The sequence below is a fragment of the Tupaia chinensis genome, unplaced genomic scaffold (assembly GCF_000334495.1).
Source record: "Tupaia chinensis unplaced genomic scaffold, TupChi_1.0 Scaffold147608_1, whole genome shotgun sequence".
In the NCBI taxonomy this organism is placed as follows: Eukaryota; Metazoa; Chordata; class Mammalia; order Scandentia; family Tupaiidae; genus Tupaia; species Tupaia belangeri.
The window spans coordinates 593,467-612,511 of record NW_006207460.1 but is presented as its reverse complement, the minus strand read 5'-3'; the positions used below and the strand labels follow the sequence as shown (position 1 = coordinate 612,511).

Sequence of the window (19,045 nt, the reverse complement as noted above, 5' to 3'; positions counted from 1 at the left end):
CTTCTCCTCCTTTCTCCTCTCGGGATCTTGGGCACGCACGCACATGCGCCCAGCATGAGTTTAAGCCACCGAGTCCGGGACTCAAACCACGGTCAACTACATGGGAGTCCAGTGACATAGCCATTACACTAACTGCTGGTCCCATAAAATAATTCTTAAAAAAAAAGAAAGAAAGAAAATCATGCTAGGAGCATGTACATGCATATCTAAAATCCTGAGAAGAGAATGGAGGAGAACTGATTGTGGCATGGCCATCCCCCAGGGGATGATTCCTCACTTTCCCTATCTCCGTCTCTGTCTAATCAGCATATGCCTCATGGAAAAAAACCTAAAACCAAACCAAACCAAACCAAAAAACTATTACAGATAAGCAAAGGGTTATTTTTAAAAAATAGTTCTTTATTTAATTTATGTATTATTATTTAATTTGACCAGACAAAGAGAGACAGAGAGAGAAAGACAGAGAAAGAAAAAGCGAGAAAGCAAGCTGCCAGGTCCGGGACTCAAACCATGATTGGCCATGTGGGAGTCTAGCACTTCAACCACCATGCCACCTGCTGGCACCAAGGGTTATTGTTTTTAAAAAAAGGGAAAACTTAAAAAAAAAAAGATTTATTTTATTTATTTGTTCATTTATTTTAATGTGACCAGAGAGAGACACACAGAGAGAGAGAAAGGGAGGGAGGGAAAGTGAGAAAGCAAGTCACCAGGTCCGGGACTCAAACCATGGTCAGCCATATAGGAGTGTCTAGCGTCTTAACCACCACACCATCTGCTGATCCCCAAATTTCAACTTTTAAGGTTTTTTTTTCCCCCAGAGGGCATGGTTTTCACCAGAGAGAAACAAAGAGACGACGGGGCGGGGTGTGTGTGTGTGTGGGGTAAGGGGGGGGTGGAGGGGTGGGGGGGGAGGGAATGTACCTTCTAATGGGGTGTGATCATGCCACAATCCCTTATCCTCCATTTTTTCCATTCTATTGGGATTTGGGGCATGAATGTACAAATGCCTTACCTGTTTTTCAACCTGCTGAGGCTGAGATCTGAACAACAGTTGGCCATGTAGCATCCAGTTTCCTTAACCAGGCACAGGGCTGGCCCTATTTAAGCCACTCTTTTCTTTCTTTCTTTCTTTTTTTTTTTTTTTTAAGGTTTTTGTCAATAATCCCTTCTCTTTCATTCTCATCCTAGGATTGTGGGCACACACGCACACAAGCCTGGTGTGAATTTTCAAGTCACCAGGTCTGGGACTTGAACTGTGGTTGACCACATGAGAGTCCAGTGCCTAAACCACTATGCCACCTGCTGGCCCCATAAGCTATTCTTTAAATATGCAAGAGGAATCAAGATTCTGGCTTTTCTTGAGGGTGGCATATTCTATGGCTTGCCTCCAATTAACATCTGCTACAAAGACTGCTGCAGGGCATTGTCCAGTTAAAAAATTGAAGTTCATTTTCTTTTTCTTACCACTGAGCAACAAGTATCAATTTAAACCCCCTTTGCACAAAAAAGAGAATAGACAAATACAGCCTAGAAGTTCTGCTGTTGTTTTACTAGCAGGATTTGGCCAGGAGCCTTGACACCTGCAGGACTACAAGGAATCGGCATGGGTAGCTCATGTTTCACTACTAAAGTTACCCTTTAAAAATAAATACACACATGAATGAAAAATAACTTGGATGATCTTTCATTTTCCTTCAAATGATTAAATTCCAAATCCTTATAAGAAAGCGATGACAAATTGCTTTCAACTCAGGTTTTAGGTCAAGAAGTTTCCTTGTGCTGTGTCCCTATTTTAGATTGGGTATAGTAATGAAAACATTAATGTTTGTACTTTTAAATCATATTCCAGGAGAAGACCCAGGCTGAAACATTAGCAAAATGACTGATACAGATATTTTGTCAATCTGTCTGGAGAAAAAATACCCTTTGAATCCACATTTCATATATTCAGGTTTGCTGCTTCAAAATAGCAGCATTTGGTAGGTCTCTTCTTATAGCATATACAATTTGGTCTATTTTATAATCACCATTTACATTCACACTGTTTTTGCCATGGAGTTGATTTAAAATAATTCAGGCACTATGATGACTTATACACACTGGAAATCTTCCTAAGATCTTCACCTGGTTCTTTTGGGAATGCTGGTCAAGTAACAGAGGACAACCCATGAACAGTGTGAAATTTGCATTTACAGGCCTTCTTTTCTGCCTGGACATTTCATCTCCCTCCCTGAACATTAGCAATTAACAAGCTGCATTTGCTGGGAAGCAGAAGCAGATAGATGAAAAATACATGCCATGTTTATCTGGTATTATATCATTTTAGGATGTGAGCTCCTTCAAATAGAGATTTTAATTCTTATAATACATACTACTTAGCACACAGCAGCTTTCTACGTGTAATTTTTAAAAATCATTAAGCATGTCATCTTTGTAGTTCATATTCTAGCTTGAGTTAATAGCATGTTTGAAGAAAAATAACAACACCACAGATCACACTTTAGTGACCAAAAATGAGTCAAAATGACTGACTATACAAGTGCTTTTAATATTGCTTCGATATTTAGGTCAGGGAGCCAACTTGATAACAACTTATATTTAATGAAAATTCTATTTTAGCAACAATATAAGCATATTAGATAAAAGAAAATATAGGAAACTGGATACTACTGTGCTTACTTTCATCAAATTTTCCAGGTAAGGCTTCAAAAGATAAAGGTAGGGAGAAAGAAACCTTTATGGCCATACTGAATGACGGAAAGCAGCCCAGCCTCCAGGGAAAGTATCTTGGAAAATGATGAACTGAAAGCAGAGTAATGGTAGCTTGCATACATAGCCTTAATTATAGTGTTCACTATTACCAACACTGTAATTCATTAACCTTGCCTTTCACAGACCTGGTGGAGGTTCAAACACTACATGAACTGAAGAGATAATTGAATTAAAAAGATTTCCCACCACATCTATTTTTTTTTTTTTTAAGATAGGGTTTCACCATGTTGCGGTCTTCCTGCCTCAGCCCCGCAGCTGACACCAGTGGTATACAATATCACCCCAGGTTTTTTTTTTTTTTTTGACAGGGTCTCATTATGTTGCCTAGGCCAGCCTTAAGTTTGTGATCCTTCTGCTTCAGCCTCGTTAAGCTGTTGAGATTACAGGCATAGGCCAACACACCTGGGCTTCAGGTTGGACCTGGAATTGAATGCGGGCCTTCCCTGTGGACTGAGCCTAAGAAGCACACTGGGCAGCTCAATGACCGTGCTGTCCTCTAATAGCTCATTAAATTGGGTTGCATAATCAGTTTTGATTGGCTCAACTGTTCAGGTGATTTTTATTTTTTTTAAAGAAACAGGGTCTTGGGACCAGCAGATGGCATAATGGTTATGTTGCTGGACTCCCACCTAGTCAACTGCAGTTCAAATCCTGGATGCAACAGCTTAAAACTCATGCTGGTCACATGTGAATGTGTGCCTAAAATCACAAGAGGAGAATGGAGGAGAAGGGATTGTGGCATGGTCACCCTACCCACCCAGGAGGGTGATTTCTCATCTTCTGTCTCTCTGGCGATCACATGCACCCTACAGCAAAAAATCTCTCTTAAAAAAAAAAGAAAGAAACAGGACTCTCTTGCCCAGGCTGGTCACAAACTTGTGATGCTTCTGCCTCACCTTCCTGAGTAGGTGCATGCTATTATATCTGGCGTACGGTGACTTTTGTTTTTAAAGGTTTTTGCCATAGAGTGCATGCACTTGCCAGAGAGAGATGAGGAGAGGGAAAGTGAGAAATCACCCCATGCTGGATGGGAATGGCCATGTCGCAATCCTTTCCATTCTCTTCCTGGGATTTTGGACACTCATGCGTACATGCTCAGTATGATAATTTTAAGCCACCAGGTCTGGGACTTGGCCATTTGGGAGTCCAGTGCCTAAACCACTATGCTACCTGCTGGCCCTGTAAGGTGACTTTTAAGAGCTAATAATGTTATTAAAATATACACATTTGCCTAAAGAGCAGTAAAGGCCTACCTGAAGGGTACAATATAAGCATATCTCAGAAATACTCTGGGCATTTAAGATGCTTTTTAATGTGTTAACAATAAAGGAGTCAAAGAATGAATCCAAATCTTGCAAATCTGCCTCCGAAGTAACTCACCTCTCCTGATGCCTGTGACCGGTTGCCCTTCTGTTTTTCCGACCCAGTCCCTGCTGCAAGGCCAGTGTCTGAGATCCTCACCGTAGTTGGGGTGGAGCTGGCGGTAGTGACCACAGCTGCTGAAGCCACCAAGCCCTGGCCAACTTGTTCCAGTGTTTTTCCTGCCTCATTGTTTTCAACTCCACCCACCTCTGGGGCCAAAGGTGTCTGACCTGAGGCTGTTGAATATGGAGTGAAAGGTACAGGTGTGTCCCCACCTACAGGCTCATCCTGCACCACCAGAGTCCTGCCGTTTTCTTTGGTGTAAGTGGCAAAGCGAATGCTGCGGTTAATTTGGGGGACAAATGAAGATGACGGCTGCTTGGACCTTTGATCCAGCCCTGGCTCTCCACCGGCATTCCCTCCTTTCCAGGGTCCTCGGCTCGCCTCACCTCCATCGCTCCCATTACTGTCTACTTCACCCCTGTCTCCTTTTAATTTCTTTGATGCAGAGTCACACCCAGAGTCCGAAGCACTTTTCCTCCTCCGGCCATCTTTCCCCTCTATGCTCTCTCTTTTCTTCTTTCCTTTGGAAGATTTTACTGCTTTTAACGTACCCCCCTACAAAACAAAACAAAACAAAAAAGATTTATTACAAGGGACCTTTCGTCTTATGAAAACAGTAAACCATTAGCGCTTTCTCATCTCTAGAAGCAGACAGAGCAGGCACAGATTGCCAGATTCCAGTATCAGCTCTAAGACTTTCCTTCTGTTAAAAGCGCCAATCTTCCTGTGACTCAATTTATACATGAATGTGTGTAATTGTTACTAAAGGTTACCTTTTGGCAAACCTTCCCATAAATAAATGCACTACTTTCTCAAATGGACTGTTTTTGAGGGTTTTAACGATCTGTGGAATTTCTTTTAAAAACAGACGGTTAGGCTGAAAGTTTGTCTGCCCTTGACGAAATAAATATTACATATTTATCTCCTTATCTGACAGAAACTTAATTTCAAATATTGAAACATGAAATCTCTACCTACAGGTTACTAAAACAACATTTGTGAGTCTGTGACCAAGGGAAAAGTGAACTTGACAGAGAGAGGTTTGGATTGCCTATATAGATACTATAAACATTCAAATAATCTCCAGACTTTATTTCAAAGCATTAGAAGAAAGGAAAAATAGCAAGCTACATAGGCCAAATGGCTAAATCCCTTCTCTCTTCTAGTAAATTCAGAATATCTCATGAAATCTTATTTGTGTCTTATTTGAGAGGCCAGACACTTAAGAAGACAGAGATTAGAAAGGGCATTCCCATCTTTGAATAAACTTCTTTGATAGAGATGAGGAAAATGGGGCATGGGATGCAGTTAACATTTTCTCAAGCAATCGCTGTACAGCAAGAATTTACATATGGAACATTTTTAGACTGGCATCCCACTATGAAACAGATACTCATTTCGTCTTTATTCAGGTAACTCAGTTTTTTTCAGAAATGTGTGTTGCGGTGGTAATAACCCAGTGACACAGAGTTATTCAGCCATTAATATTTTCAACTTAACTAACCCATTCTTTCTTTTTAATTTTTTTAAAAGGTCTTTGTGATAAGGGGCATACGCTTGCCAGAAAGAGACAGTGAGAGGGAAAGTGAGAAATCGTTCCCCAGGAGGGATGGATATGCCACAATCCCTTCTCCTATACTCTCCTCTCAGGATTTTGGGTATACACGCACATGCGTCCAGTGTGATTTTCAAGGTGCCCAAGGTCTGGGACTCAAACCGTAGTCAGCCATGTGGGAGTCCAGTGCCTTTACCACTATGCCACCTTCTGGCCCCTATTTAATCTATTCTTACTATTCCTAAATACTTAACAGATTCTTTGCAGATCCCTGTCTTTACTGTAATCATTCTTATAGATGTCATAATGGAAATTTTTTCAAATTGTATATAAGGGTACTTCAAATTCAAGTTCATGGAAAATAGAATTAAAGTATAAGTTTATTTTGTGTAATAATATTGAAATCCATGTGTAGTTTATTCTTTCTTTCTTTTAAACATCTATTGATTTGTTACGATTTTTAAGCTGCCGGGTCTGGACTTGAACCATGGTAAGCCATGTGTGAATACTACACCTTAACCACCATATCACCTGCTGGTCCCCATGTGTAGGTTTTTCATAATATGAGATCTCTATGAACTTTTGATGATCTCTTGTATTTCTTCTTGCTAGTTCTAGTTTCTGTATTTTTCTTTCTTTGTTGCCTTCCTTTCCATATTTTCTCCTTTAATTTCCTATGACTCTTAAGGCTTTACTTCCATTTCCCCTACATACCTGGAAATTTTATCTAAGTTTTTAAATCTTTCATTCAAGACCTGCTTCAATTTGCTAAGCATTGTTGTCATTTGATTCTCTTTTATTTATTTTATTTTATTTTATTATTATTTTTTGAGAGGTTTTTGCTATAGGGCACGTACGCTCACCAGAAAGACAGAGAGACGGAGACAGAAAGTGAGAAATCACCCCCCCGGGGGCTGGGGGGGTTGGCCACGCTACAATCCCTTCTCCACCACTCTCCTCTCGAGATCTTGGGCATGTACGCACACACGCCTGGCGTGAGTTTAAGCCACCGGGTCCGGGACTCGAACTGCGGTCAACTACATGGGAGTTCAGTGACATAGTCATTACGCTAACTACTGGTCCCATCTTTCATTTTTTAAAAAAGGAATTATTTATTTAATTCCATTTATTATTATTAATTTTCAATTTGACCAGAGAAAGACACAGAGAGAGAAAAACAGAAAGCAAGAATACAAGCCACCAGGTCCGGCCTTGAACCAAGGTCAACGATGTGGGAGTCCAGCACCTCAACCACTGTGCCACCTGCGGGCCCCATTTGATTCTCTTTTAAAACTTTTTTTTTTTTTTGCGGGATTTCTGCTATTGGGCACTTGCACTGGCTGGAGAGACAGAATCAGAGAGATAGAAAGTGAGAAATCACACCCCGAGAGGATGGTCATGCCACAATCCCTTCTCTTCCATTCTCCTTGCAGGATTTTGGGCACATATGCACATGTTTCTGGTTTGAGTTTGAAGCTGCCGAGTATGGGACTTGAACCACAGTTGGCCATGGGAGTCAAGCACCTTAATCACTATACCACCTGCTGTTCCTTCGAATACTACACCTTAACCACCATATCACCTGCTGGTCCCCATGTGTAGGTTTTTCATAATATGAGATCTCTATGAACTTTTGATGATCTCTTGTATTTCTTCTTGCTAGTTCTAGTTTCTGTATTTTTCTTTCTTTGTTGCCTTCCTTTCCATATTTTCTCCTTTAATTTCCTATGACTCTTAAGGCTTTACTTCCATTTCCCCTACATACCTGGAAATTTTATCTAAGTTTTTAAATCTTTCATTCAAGACCTGCTTCAATTTGCTAAGCATTGTTGTCATTTGATTCTCTTTTATTTATTTTATTTTATTTTATTATTATTTTTTGAGAGGTTTTTGCTATAGGGCACGTACGCTCACCAGAAAGACAGAGAGACGGAGACAGAAAGTGAGAAATCACCCCCACGGGGGTTGGCCACGCTACAATCCCTTCTCCACCACTCTCCTCTCGAGATCTTGGGCATGTACGCACACACGCCTGGCGTGAGTTTAAGCCACCGGGTCCGGGACTCGAACTGCGGTCAACTACATGGGAGTTCAGTGACATAGTCATTACGCTAACTACTGGTCCCATCTTTCATTTTTTAAAAAAGGAATTATTTATTTAATTCCATTTATTATTATTAATTTTCAATTTGACCAGAGAAAGACACAGAGAGAGAAAAACAGAAAGCAAGAATACAAGCCACCAGGTCCGGCCTTGAACCAAGGTCAACGATGTGGGAGTCCAGCACCTCAACCACTGTGCCACCTGCGGGCCCCATTTGATTCTCTTTTAAAACTTTTTTTTTTTTTTGCGGGATTTCTGCTATTGGGCACTTGCACTGGCTGGAGAGACAGAATCAGAGAGATAGAAAGTGAGAAATCACACCCCGAGAGGATGGTCATGCCACAATCCCTTCTCTTCCATTCTCCTTGCAGGATTTTGGGCACATATGCACATGTTTCTGGTTTGAGTTTGAAGCTGCCGAGTATGGGACTTGAACCACAGTTGGCCATGGGCGTCAAGCACCTTAATCACTATACCACCTGCTGTTCCTTCTTTTAAAACTTTTTTTTTTTTATCCTTTCTTCAACCTCTTATCATAAGCCAGTTTTGTGTTGTGAACTACAGAAGTACGATCGGTAAAATCTGTATGTTCATTCTTGCTCATTCACTTATATTCCCACTTAAAGGAGATGAGGTGATCACAGATTTCTAGTGGGATTGCTGTAAAACTTGGCAGAACTGTCAATAGTAATTGCACTTTGCTAGCTAAGAAGATAGTCACATCATGCCAAAGCCAAAAAGGAAAAAAACCAACATCTGCTGCTAAAAATTATAAATCCTACTTCTCACTTACCCAGCTAACGTGCAGAGACTGGCTCACAGCAACCTCCTGCCATTCCCTGAACTCCTACCATTCCCTGCTTCTGTATGTCCTACTCACGGTGAGCTACTGTTATTTTGGCAGCCTAGGACACTGAGGCCACTGTTCTCCAGTTACACAGGTCAGCTTAATAGCACCTAGCATACAAAAGGTCCTTCAAGAAAGAATGATATAAGACAAGGAGTAAGAAGGGCACCCAATATACCAAACAACAAGGTGTTTTTAGCAATGTAAACACAGTCAAGAGACTTATCCTATTTATGGTAATATAATCCAGTACAGAGCTGTTAAATTTAACTTCGATTCTTTTTCTACTCTGATCTTGTTTTATCAAATCAAGAATGATTGGATAGGGAAGATGAGGAAGAACTATATATATGCAGGAGGAATGGACAAGACAGCAGTATTGAAGAGGTGCTAAGATACGAACAAGTGGCCAATTAAAGGAAGCTCACAAAGGATTCCTTGATTGGTTCAGGCAGCGATTAATCATGTATCTTTTACTGGGCTATCCTAATTCTTAATGAATTGAGAGTTGGCCTGGTTCATAACAATTATGGAATAATCTACTGTGTGCTGAGCACTGAATTAGGCTCCTATTTGATTTGATTCTACTTGGGAATACAGAATTTTAGACTCCCTTGGAGCTCATTGCCAACTAATGGGGGGAAAAAAAAGGAATATGTAGTTTCTCTTTCATTCCTTCTTAATTGGTTTTCTTGTAGGTCATTAATAATACTATTGTGTATTGCCCTGTATTATACCTTTCAAAAATATCCTTTAAAAAAAGGGGGAAAAAATCTGTCCTTAGAATACATAAGAAGCCATTAGGCCTTGGATATCTGGATTTTAAAACAACTAGGGAACATAGTCATGATTAAGAGGTTTTGCTCAAACTAGGACTTTCATAGATTTTCTCCGCCTTACCTAACAGACTGTGAAAAGAGCAAAAACTGTACAGTTGCCTATCACAAAGGGCATCCATGGAAGACACACATATAAAGAATTTACATAATGAGATACTATAAACCCGTAAGATACCATACCTCATTCTGTGGCGCTGAGTTATCCATCAGCATCACATGGATTAGTCTGGGATCTACAGACTTGATCTCGCCACTCTATGACAGGAGGACAGCAGGAAATATGAAAAGGGGAAGAAAATATCAAATGCTTTGTTAAAGACATGGTTATGTAGTCTCCAAATTTATGTATTATCTCTCTATTATTTACACTTCCCTACTAGAATGAAAGCCCCATGACAGCAGGGATCTCTACAATCTCATTTACTGCTATGACACTATCCAAAACTAAGTTTGGAATATAGCAAACATTCAATTATTTGTTAAATGAATGAAGGAAAGAACTGAGTTCAATGCCCACATATGTTTTTAAGGGATGTTAATGTCAAATTCTGCATCTCTAAAACCTTCCTATTCTATATATTATGAAGCTGAGAACTTTCAGAACCAACAATTGTTTAAAAAGCCATTCTACTATTAAAGAGTAAAAACTTTGGGGGGTATAGCTTGACAAAAAGTGTCAAATATATTGTGTATATCCTTTGACCTAGGATATGTGACACCTAAGAATTTATTCCAATAAATAATGTAAAAGGGTGGTCACAGTGGCATTATTTTTATTAGTGAAAATACTGGTAGTGATTTAAATGGTGACCAATCTTCGATTCATTTTTTTTTTAATTAAAAAAATTTTTTAAAGACTTATTTTATTTAAATTTATTTATTTAGTTACTTTAATTTGACCAGATTGGGGGGGAGAGAGAGATGGAAAGTGAGAAAGCAAGCTGCCAAGTCTGGGACTCGAATTGTAGTCAGCCATGTGGGAGTCCAGTGCCTTCACCACCATACCACCTGCTGGCCCCATTAGATTAGATTAATTATAATGCATTCATTCAGTGAAATAGCATGCATCTATTTTTTTTTTTTTTGAGAGTTTTTTGCTATAGGGCACGTGTTCTCACCAGAAAGATAGAATGAGACAGAGAGACAGAAAGCGAGAAATCACCCCCCAGGGGGCATGGCTATGCTGCAGTCCCTTCTCCTCCATTCTTCTCTTGGGATCTTGGGCATGCATGCACATGCACCCAACGTGAGTTTAAGCCACTGGGCCAGGACTCAAACCCCGGTTTACTACATAGGAGTCCAGTGACGTAGCCATTATGCCACTGCTGGTCCCACATACATCTATTTTTAATGAACAGGCAGATCTCTATATTTACATATAAAGATGTTTGTTACACATAATTAAGAAAAAAGATAAATTATATGATTGTTACTTTGTTACTAAATACTCCAGTAAAAGTAACCATCTGCTACTAAAGTGTGACATATATATCATATACATACAATATCGAAATATTACACACATACACAAAGAAAATATGTAGGATAATATGGCATACACATAAAACGCTTACCACTGAGGAGAATGATATTTGCCTGGGGAAGGGGTGGATTTCAATATCTACTTTACATATATGTATACTGTTTGAACATGTTCTTTCTTCCCTCCCTCCCTCCTCCTCTTGGTTTGTTTGTTTGCCAGAGGGTGTGTACACTCTCCAGAGACTGATGGAGAGAAGGAGAGGTAAAAAACATCCCCAATGGAGTGTGACCCCAGCAATTTCCTTTCTCCTCCATCCCTACATCCTGACAGTATTTTGGGTACGTATGCACATGTGTCTGGTGTTTTTCTCTTTTTTTCTAGTTACCAGAGCTGGGACTTGAATCACGCAGTTGGCTATATGGGATCCTGCTCCCGCTCCCTTAACCACCAGGCCAGTAGGCCAACCTGAAATTTTTAAATAAAGATTACTTTGGGGCCAGCAGGTGGTGTGGTGGTTAAGGTGCTGGATATTCCCACATGGCTGACCATGGTTCAAGTCCTAGACCTGGTGGCTTGCTTTCTCACTTTCCTTCTCTCTGTGTGTCTGTCTTTCTCTGGTCAAATTAAGATAAATGAATGAATAAATAAAGTTAAATACAATAATTCTTTAAAAACAAACAAACAAACAAAAAAGATTACTTTAATAATCTTTAAGATCCAGTTCCAGGGATCAGCAGGTGGCGTGGTGGTTCAGGTGCTGGATACTCCCACGTGGCCGACCATAGTTTGAGTCCTGGACCTGGTGGTTTGCTTTCTCACTTTCTCTCTCTCTCTGTCTCTCCTTGTGGCTCTCTCTAGTCAAATCAAAATAAATAAATGAATAAATAAAATTAAATAAATAATTCTTAAAAAAAAATCCAGTTAATCTAATGATTAAGGCAACAAGATCTCACATGGCCAACTCTGGTTCTAATCTTGGACCTAGTGGCCTGAGAAAACACACTAGGTGCATGTTCATGTGTGCCCAAAATCCCAAAGGGAGGGATAGCTGTATAAGAAGGGATTGCATTCCTTATGGGAAATGCTTCCTCCTCTCCCTCTTTCTCTCTCGCTCTCTCTCTATTTCTCTGGAGAGCTCATGAGCCCTCTAACAAGTAAATGAATTTTTAAACTTTGGGGCTGGCAGGTGGTACTGGACTACAGGTACTGGACTCCCAAATGGTTGACTGTGGTTCAAGTACTGGACTTGGAGGCTTGCTTTCTCACTTTTCCCTCTCTCTTGCTGGTCAAATTTAAAATAAATAAATAAATAAATAAAATAAACAAATAAATAAAGTTAAATAAAGTAATTGTTTAAAAAAAATAAAAACTTAGGAACCAGTAGATAGTGCAGCGGTTACATTGCTGGGCTCCTATTGTTGTCCATGGTTATTAGCCGCAGGTTGAGTCCTAGACCTAGTGGCTCAGAACTCATGCTGGATGCATGTATGTAAGTGCCCAAGATTCTGAGCAGAGAATGGAGGAGAAGGGATTGTAGTGTGGCCATCTTCCCCGGGGGGTGATTTTTCGCTTTCTGTCTCTCCAGTGAACACATATACCCTATAGCAAAAATCTCTCTCTCCAAAAGAAATTAAGAAAAAAAAGAAAAACTTAAGATACAAATAAATAAATAAAACATGTATGCTTACATTATAGGTGAGTGTTAAGGGCAAGTCTGAAACCAATTCAAAGATGTCATAAAATACATATCTGTTTGCATCAAAACACTCACCTATTGCTTTTCCTAAATAATTCTCCAGGAGTTTCTAGATATCCAGGGTACAGTGGCATTAGTATTATAGAAGCAACAGAGGAATAGTCTCTTAACTACAATATCTTATGAGCATGAAAAAATAACAGTATAGCCTTACATGTGGATATTGCTTTCCAAATTTCAAAGCACTTTTTTTAAAGAATTATTTTGTTTAATTTTATTCATCATTACTATTTTTAAAATTTGACACGAGAGAGACAGACAGAGAAAGAGGGAAAGTGAGTAAGCAAGGCACCAGGTATGGGACTCAAACTATGGTTAGCCATGTGGAAGTCCAGCGCCTCAACCATACCACCTGCTGGGCCCTCAAAACACTTTTTTAAAAAAATTTTTAAATTTTGTATTTATTATCATTATTATTATTTTAATTTGGTACAGGGAACATACACTCACTAGAGAGAGAGAGAAAAAAAGTGAGAAGGGTCCGGGATTTGAACCATGGTTGGCCATGTGGAAGTCTGGCACCTTAAGCACCACACCACCTGCTGGTCCCCCAAAGCACTTTCAAAAACATTATCTTATTTCCCAAAATGTAGTGCTGTGAGGTCAGTAGAGGATTTGCATAATTATCTCTAATTTATAGATGAATACAGTGAAATTAAGAAAGCTGAATGACGCCTTTCACAGGGTCTTACAATCATTTAGTGATAGAGCCAAGATGGAACCCAAGTCTTTACAGACAAAAGAAAGTGGTTGCTTTCTTTAGGCCATCCTCTGTAAGGGGATGCATGAATCTTAGACAGAGTAACACAGAGTCTCACCTCCGTTACAGACACCTCCATGAGACGGGTGATGGAGTCTTGATGGCTTACAACACCATAGAGCCACCCTTCTTCCCCCTCTGGCTGGTATACTTTGACCCTGTGACCTTGAACACTGTAGGGACCTTAAGAAGAGATCAGTTAGCATTGAATATTTTTGGCTAAGATGTATTTCATAACTGTTCATAAAACAGAAGGAAAAGTATATGATATAAATATTTGGCAGTTGCAATCCCTTTGTATAAGGCTGAATAAATGAGAATCTCCAGATTTACCATCCTCAACAATCTAAAACAAAACATAAATAATTTTGCCTAGCGATCTTTGTAAATTCTTCATTTAGTTAGAGATTCCTTAGAATCCCCTCGAACTCTAATTCCACCTATTCTTAATCTTTCAACTGGAAGTAATTCAGGAAGGGAAAAGAAACTTATACAAAAACTATAGGTGTTGGCAGGTGGCACAGTAGTTAAGGTGCTAGACTCCTGTGTGGCCAACCACAGTTCGAGTCCCAGATCTGGTAGCTTGAAACACACTGGGCACGTGTATTTGCATGCCCAAGATCCCAGGAGGAAGATGGAGGAGAAGGAATTGTGGCGTGGCCATCCCCCTGGAGGATGATTTCTCACTTTCTGCCTGTCTCTCCTGAGAGTACATGTGCCCATAGCAAAAATCTCTCAAAAAACAAAAATAGAAACAAATACTACAGGTAGTATAGGAATGTACTCAGACACCTAACACGTACATGAAAAAAGTGGGAGGCCACTCAGTTGAATGTTGAATGTACTATTATGTTAAATGACCACAGGAATAATATATGCCCATTTACATTCTGCTACGTGGCTTTCAAAAGCAGTAGGTGAAGAGTTCAAATTGATGAGGTTTCTAGCTTCTACACTAACAGTCTGAACAAATACACCACCCATCTTCCTAGAAACACACAGAGTTTCAAAGATATTACTCTATCAGCAGGTAATGTTATGTTACTCTGAAATTTCAGCTGTCCCTCCAAGTAGAATGGCCCCTCTCTCATGTGTCATTGTACATTTTAGACCATATAGCTAAATCATTACTAATTTTAGATTATTCTCTCTCAGAATTAAGTGTCCTTCATTTTTCTATACATACTCATATGCATGCCCACCTCTCATTCTGTCCAATTTCCTTTGCTTCTGCCAATTTTTGCTCACATTCTTTCTTACTCCATACCTTCCTTGACTTTTGTTTGTTTTTGTTCTCTATAGGGTGTGTACACTCACCAGAGAAAGAGAGAGAAAGAAAGAAAGTGAGAAATCATACCCCAGGGAGGATGGCCAGCCACAGTACTTCTTCATTCCTCCTCTCAAGATGTTTGGGTACTCATGCACATGCACCCAGCCTGTTTTTCAAGCCACCGGGTCTGAACTTGAACCATACAGCCGGCCATGTAGGATCTAGTAACCTTCACCTTCATGCCACCTGCTGACAGACCCCCCCCCCTTCCTTGATTACTAAAGACAATTTTATCCTAATACTCTTCTTCCCCAATAGGTCAGTTTTCTGACCTCTACCTATTTAGATTTATTTGGACAAAAGAGAACTACTGAAAATAATGATTATCATGAGGCTCAGAAACAAGGGGAAGTGGATGTACGACATGATATGAATAAATGAGCAATAGTCTGCCCTTTATGTAGCATCTTAGTAAAAACCTGTATGTAAATGTGAATGAATCTATGGACACACTGTTTCTTGAGCATCCTTCATACTTAAGTTGTTATCTATTGGTGTTAAAAGTCTTTAGTCCTAGGACCAGCAGTTAGCGTAACAGCTATGTCGTTGGACTCCCATGTAGTCAACTGTGGTTCGAGTCCTGGACCTGGTGGCTTAAACTCACGCCAGGCGCGTGTGCGTGCGTGCCCAGGATCCCAAGAGGAGAATGGAGGAGAAGGGATCCCCACTGGGGGGTGATTTCTCGCTTTCTGTCTCTCTGTCTGTATGGCGAGCGCACACGCCCTATAGCGAAAACCTCTCAAAAAAAAAAAAAAGTCTTTAGTCCTTGGGCCCAGCAGGTGGTATAGAGGTTAAAGTGCTGGATCCTACATGGCTGGCTGAGCAGTTGGAGTTCCGGACCGGGAGACCTAAAAATCATGGTCAGTGTGAGAAGAGACCGGATGAGAAGAGAATAAAGGGAATGTGGCATGGCCATCTCTTTATGCATCCCTTTATTCATGTGGAGTGTAGGGGGTGATTTCTCACTTTCCCTCTCCCTCTCTCTCCCGCTTTTTCCTGAGTGCACATACCCTATAGCAAAACTAAAGTTTTCAGTTTTTTAGAAACTTACAGACAGTAAGTTCAACAAAAGTAAAGATTTTCCAGCTCACAGTTAAATCACTGGTGCTTTACTGTTTCTAGCACATGTTAAGTCCTTAATACTGTTTAATACTGTTTTCTCTTTTAAAATTTTATTTATTCATTAATTTATCTTAATTTGACCACTGGACTCTCATGTGGCCAATTACAGTTTGAGAGAGACACACACAGAGAGAGAAGGAAAGTGAGAAAACAAGCCACCAGGACCAGGACTTGAACCATGGTCGGCCATGTGGGAGTGTCTGGCGCCTTAACCACCATGCCACCTGCTGGTCCCAGTCCCTAATAAATACTTAAGAAATTAAAAAATGAGCCAGCTGCTGGCATGGTGGTTAAGGTGGCTGGATGCCACATGGCCAACTGTGCAGTTTGAGTCCCAGGCCTGACAACTTGAAAAACATGGCAAGCCGGGTGTAGGTGCATGAATACCAAAAATTCCTAGAGGAGAATGAAGAAGAGAATGAGGCATGGCTATCCCCTCTGGGATGGTTTCTCATTTTTTCTCTCTCTCTGTGGTGACTGTATATACCCTACAACAAACTAAAAAAAAAAAAAAAAAGAAATGAAAAAAACACCAAAACGAAACTCACAACAAAACTATGTAATTTAAAATGTAGAACGAGGAGCCAGCAGGTGGCATGGTGCTTAAGGGTGCTGGGTTCCCACATGGTCAACAGTGGTTTGAATCCCAAACCTAAATAAATGAAGTTAAATAAAATAATTCTTTTAAAAAGTGCAGAATGGGGACCAGCAGTTGGCATAATGGCTATGTCACTGGACTCCCAGGTAGTCGACTGCGGTTCAAGTCCCGAACCAGCAGCTTAACCTCACGCCGGGCGCATGTGCGTGTGTGCCCAAGATCCTGAGAGGACAATGGAGGAGAAGGAATTGCGGCATGGCCACCCCCCCTGGGAGGTGATTTCTCGCTTTCTATCTCTTTGTCTCCCTCTATCTTTCTGGCGAGCGCACGCACCCTATAGCAAAAACCTCTCAACAAAACAAAACAAAAAACAAAAAAAAACTAACAGCAGAATGAAGAGAAAACACTGCTTTGGGACCAGCAGTTAGCATAATAGCTATGTCACTGGACTCCCAGGTAGTCGACTGCGGTTCAAGTCCCGAACCAGCAGCTTAACCTCACGCCGGGCGCATGTGCGTGTGTGCCCAAGATCCTGAGAGGACAATGGAGGAGAAGGGATTGCGGCATGGCCACCCCCCCTGGGAGGTGATTTCTCGCTTTCTATCTCTCTGTCTCTCTCTGTCTTTCTGGCGAGCTCATGCGCCCTAAAGCGAAAACCTCCCCACCCCCGCAAAAAGGAAAAAACACCACTCTAAGTGAGATCCTATTTTTTTTAGTCTCTTCTAGACATCCAGTGTATTGGAGAAATTCTTGACTCTATCCACTCTATCCACAAAAACAGAAAGTATAAATGTTCAAAATTACATGGTGAGGCCAGTAGGTGTCACGGTGACTGGGGCACTAGACTCCCACATGGCTGATCATGGTTTTAGTCTCATACCTGGCAGCTTGAAAAATCACACCTGGTGATGGCGCCAGCAGGTGGCGTGGTGGTTAAGGCACTGGACGCTCACATGGCTGACTCTCACATGGTTCAGGTCCTGAACCTGGTGGCTTGCTTTCTCACTTTCCCTCTCTCTCTTTCTGTCTCATTCTTGTCAAATTAAACAGATAAATAAATAAATACAACAAGTAGTTCTTTAAAAAGAAAAAGAAAATCATGCCTGGCACATGTGTGCATATGCCCAAAATTCCAAGAGGAGAATGGGGAAAGGATTGCAGCAAGGCCATATCTCCTGAAGAGTGCTTTTTCACTTTCTCACTCTCTGTCTCTCTGGCCAGCACACATGCCCTATTACAAAATCCTAAATAACAATAATTATAAATAGTGTCATGGGGGCCAGCAGGTGGTGTGGTGGGTGGGGCAATGGACTCTCATGTGACCAGTTACAGTTTGAGTTCCAGACCCAGCAGCTTACTTTCTCACTTTCTCTCTCTTCTCTCTCCCTCCCTCCCTCCGTCCCTCCCTCCCTCTCTCTCTCTCTAGTGAGCATACATGCCCTATGGCAAATTTTTAAAAATATAAAATTAAATTAAATTAAATTAAATTTTAAGAAATAGTTGCATGGTGTCTCATCCTACTACTCAACATTGACATTCTCTGATGCACAGTGTACTAACAAAAGACTACCTGTTCTTACCTCGGCTGAATATCTCTTGTACCTTCTGGTCACTGATCAAAGCATTAACTGTTTCTCTCAGTGGAGCATGTTCCAAAAGAATCTGGTTTTGGCTATCTGTTCCCATCTAGTAACAATGAAAGAAAACTGAATATTAAAATTAATAGCAATATAACATCTAACCAGAATGAGTAAAATTTATATCCCGAGTAAGTCTGTATCAATGTTTGCCAAAGAAGTCTGTAGCACTTTGCTCTTATGAGATGCTCTACAAAAATTAAGAATGCTAGGATCAATAGGCTTAGAAAATATGATATACTATATCTTTCTACATATGAAAGGAGAGTAAAGGCTTGGTGAATCCATATATGAAAGAAATCTGTTTAGGCCAGTGTTTCCTATACTGAATGCCCATAAAACATTTATCCTATGTAAATCTTTAGACCTGTTTTGGTAACTAAAGATATACTTAACTGCTTCAATACTTCATTTTGCTTCAAACTAGCAAAAATTCCTTCCAGTCTACCTGCTACTAATGGAAGCAAAGGCCCCTCAGACTCAAGTTACAGAAACAGCCACCTTGGAGAAGCCACTCTCTGAAGGGACCTTAGAATTAGATCATAAGTCTCTGAGGTTTTCAGAGTAGAGTGGAAGGTATGTAAAGGAAAAAAAATCTCAGTCACCCAATGTACTTTCTAACGGAGCAGAGGAAAGGCACAGGGGAATTTACAGAGGAAGTCATAAAGAAATGCTAAAGGAACAAAGGAAACACCCATATTTATATTAATAAAGAAATTAGCAAGGAGGAAAATAACAGGCTCAGGATAGGAATAAAGGTTAAGTACCTGGAACATATGCAATCCATTAGCATCTGATAGGAAACGAAGCTCTCGAT

General features: G+C 40.4%; 1 protein-coding gene across 1 annotated transcript in view; it reads right to left on the bottom strand.

Annotated features, from left to right (window-relative positions):
* KDM3B (lysine demethylase 3B) overlaps positions 1–18,277 on the bottom strand; it is a 72,036-nt gene extending 53,759 nt beyond the window's left edge. The window contains exons 1-3 of the mRNA XM_027768846.1: positions 18,172–18,277; positions 9,723–9,797; positions 4,153–4,752 (exon numbers count right to left, since the gene is read on the bottom strand). Of these exons, the coding sequence (XP_027624647.1) occupies positions 4,153–4,752; positions 9,723–9,755 (633 nt within the window). The 5' untranslated portion in view covers positions 9,756–9,797; positions 18,172–18,277. The remainder of the gene's footprint in view (positions 1–4,152; positions 4,753–9,722; positions 9,798–18,171) is intronic.
* Positions 18,278–19,045: the final 768 nt, after the last annotated feature.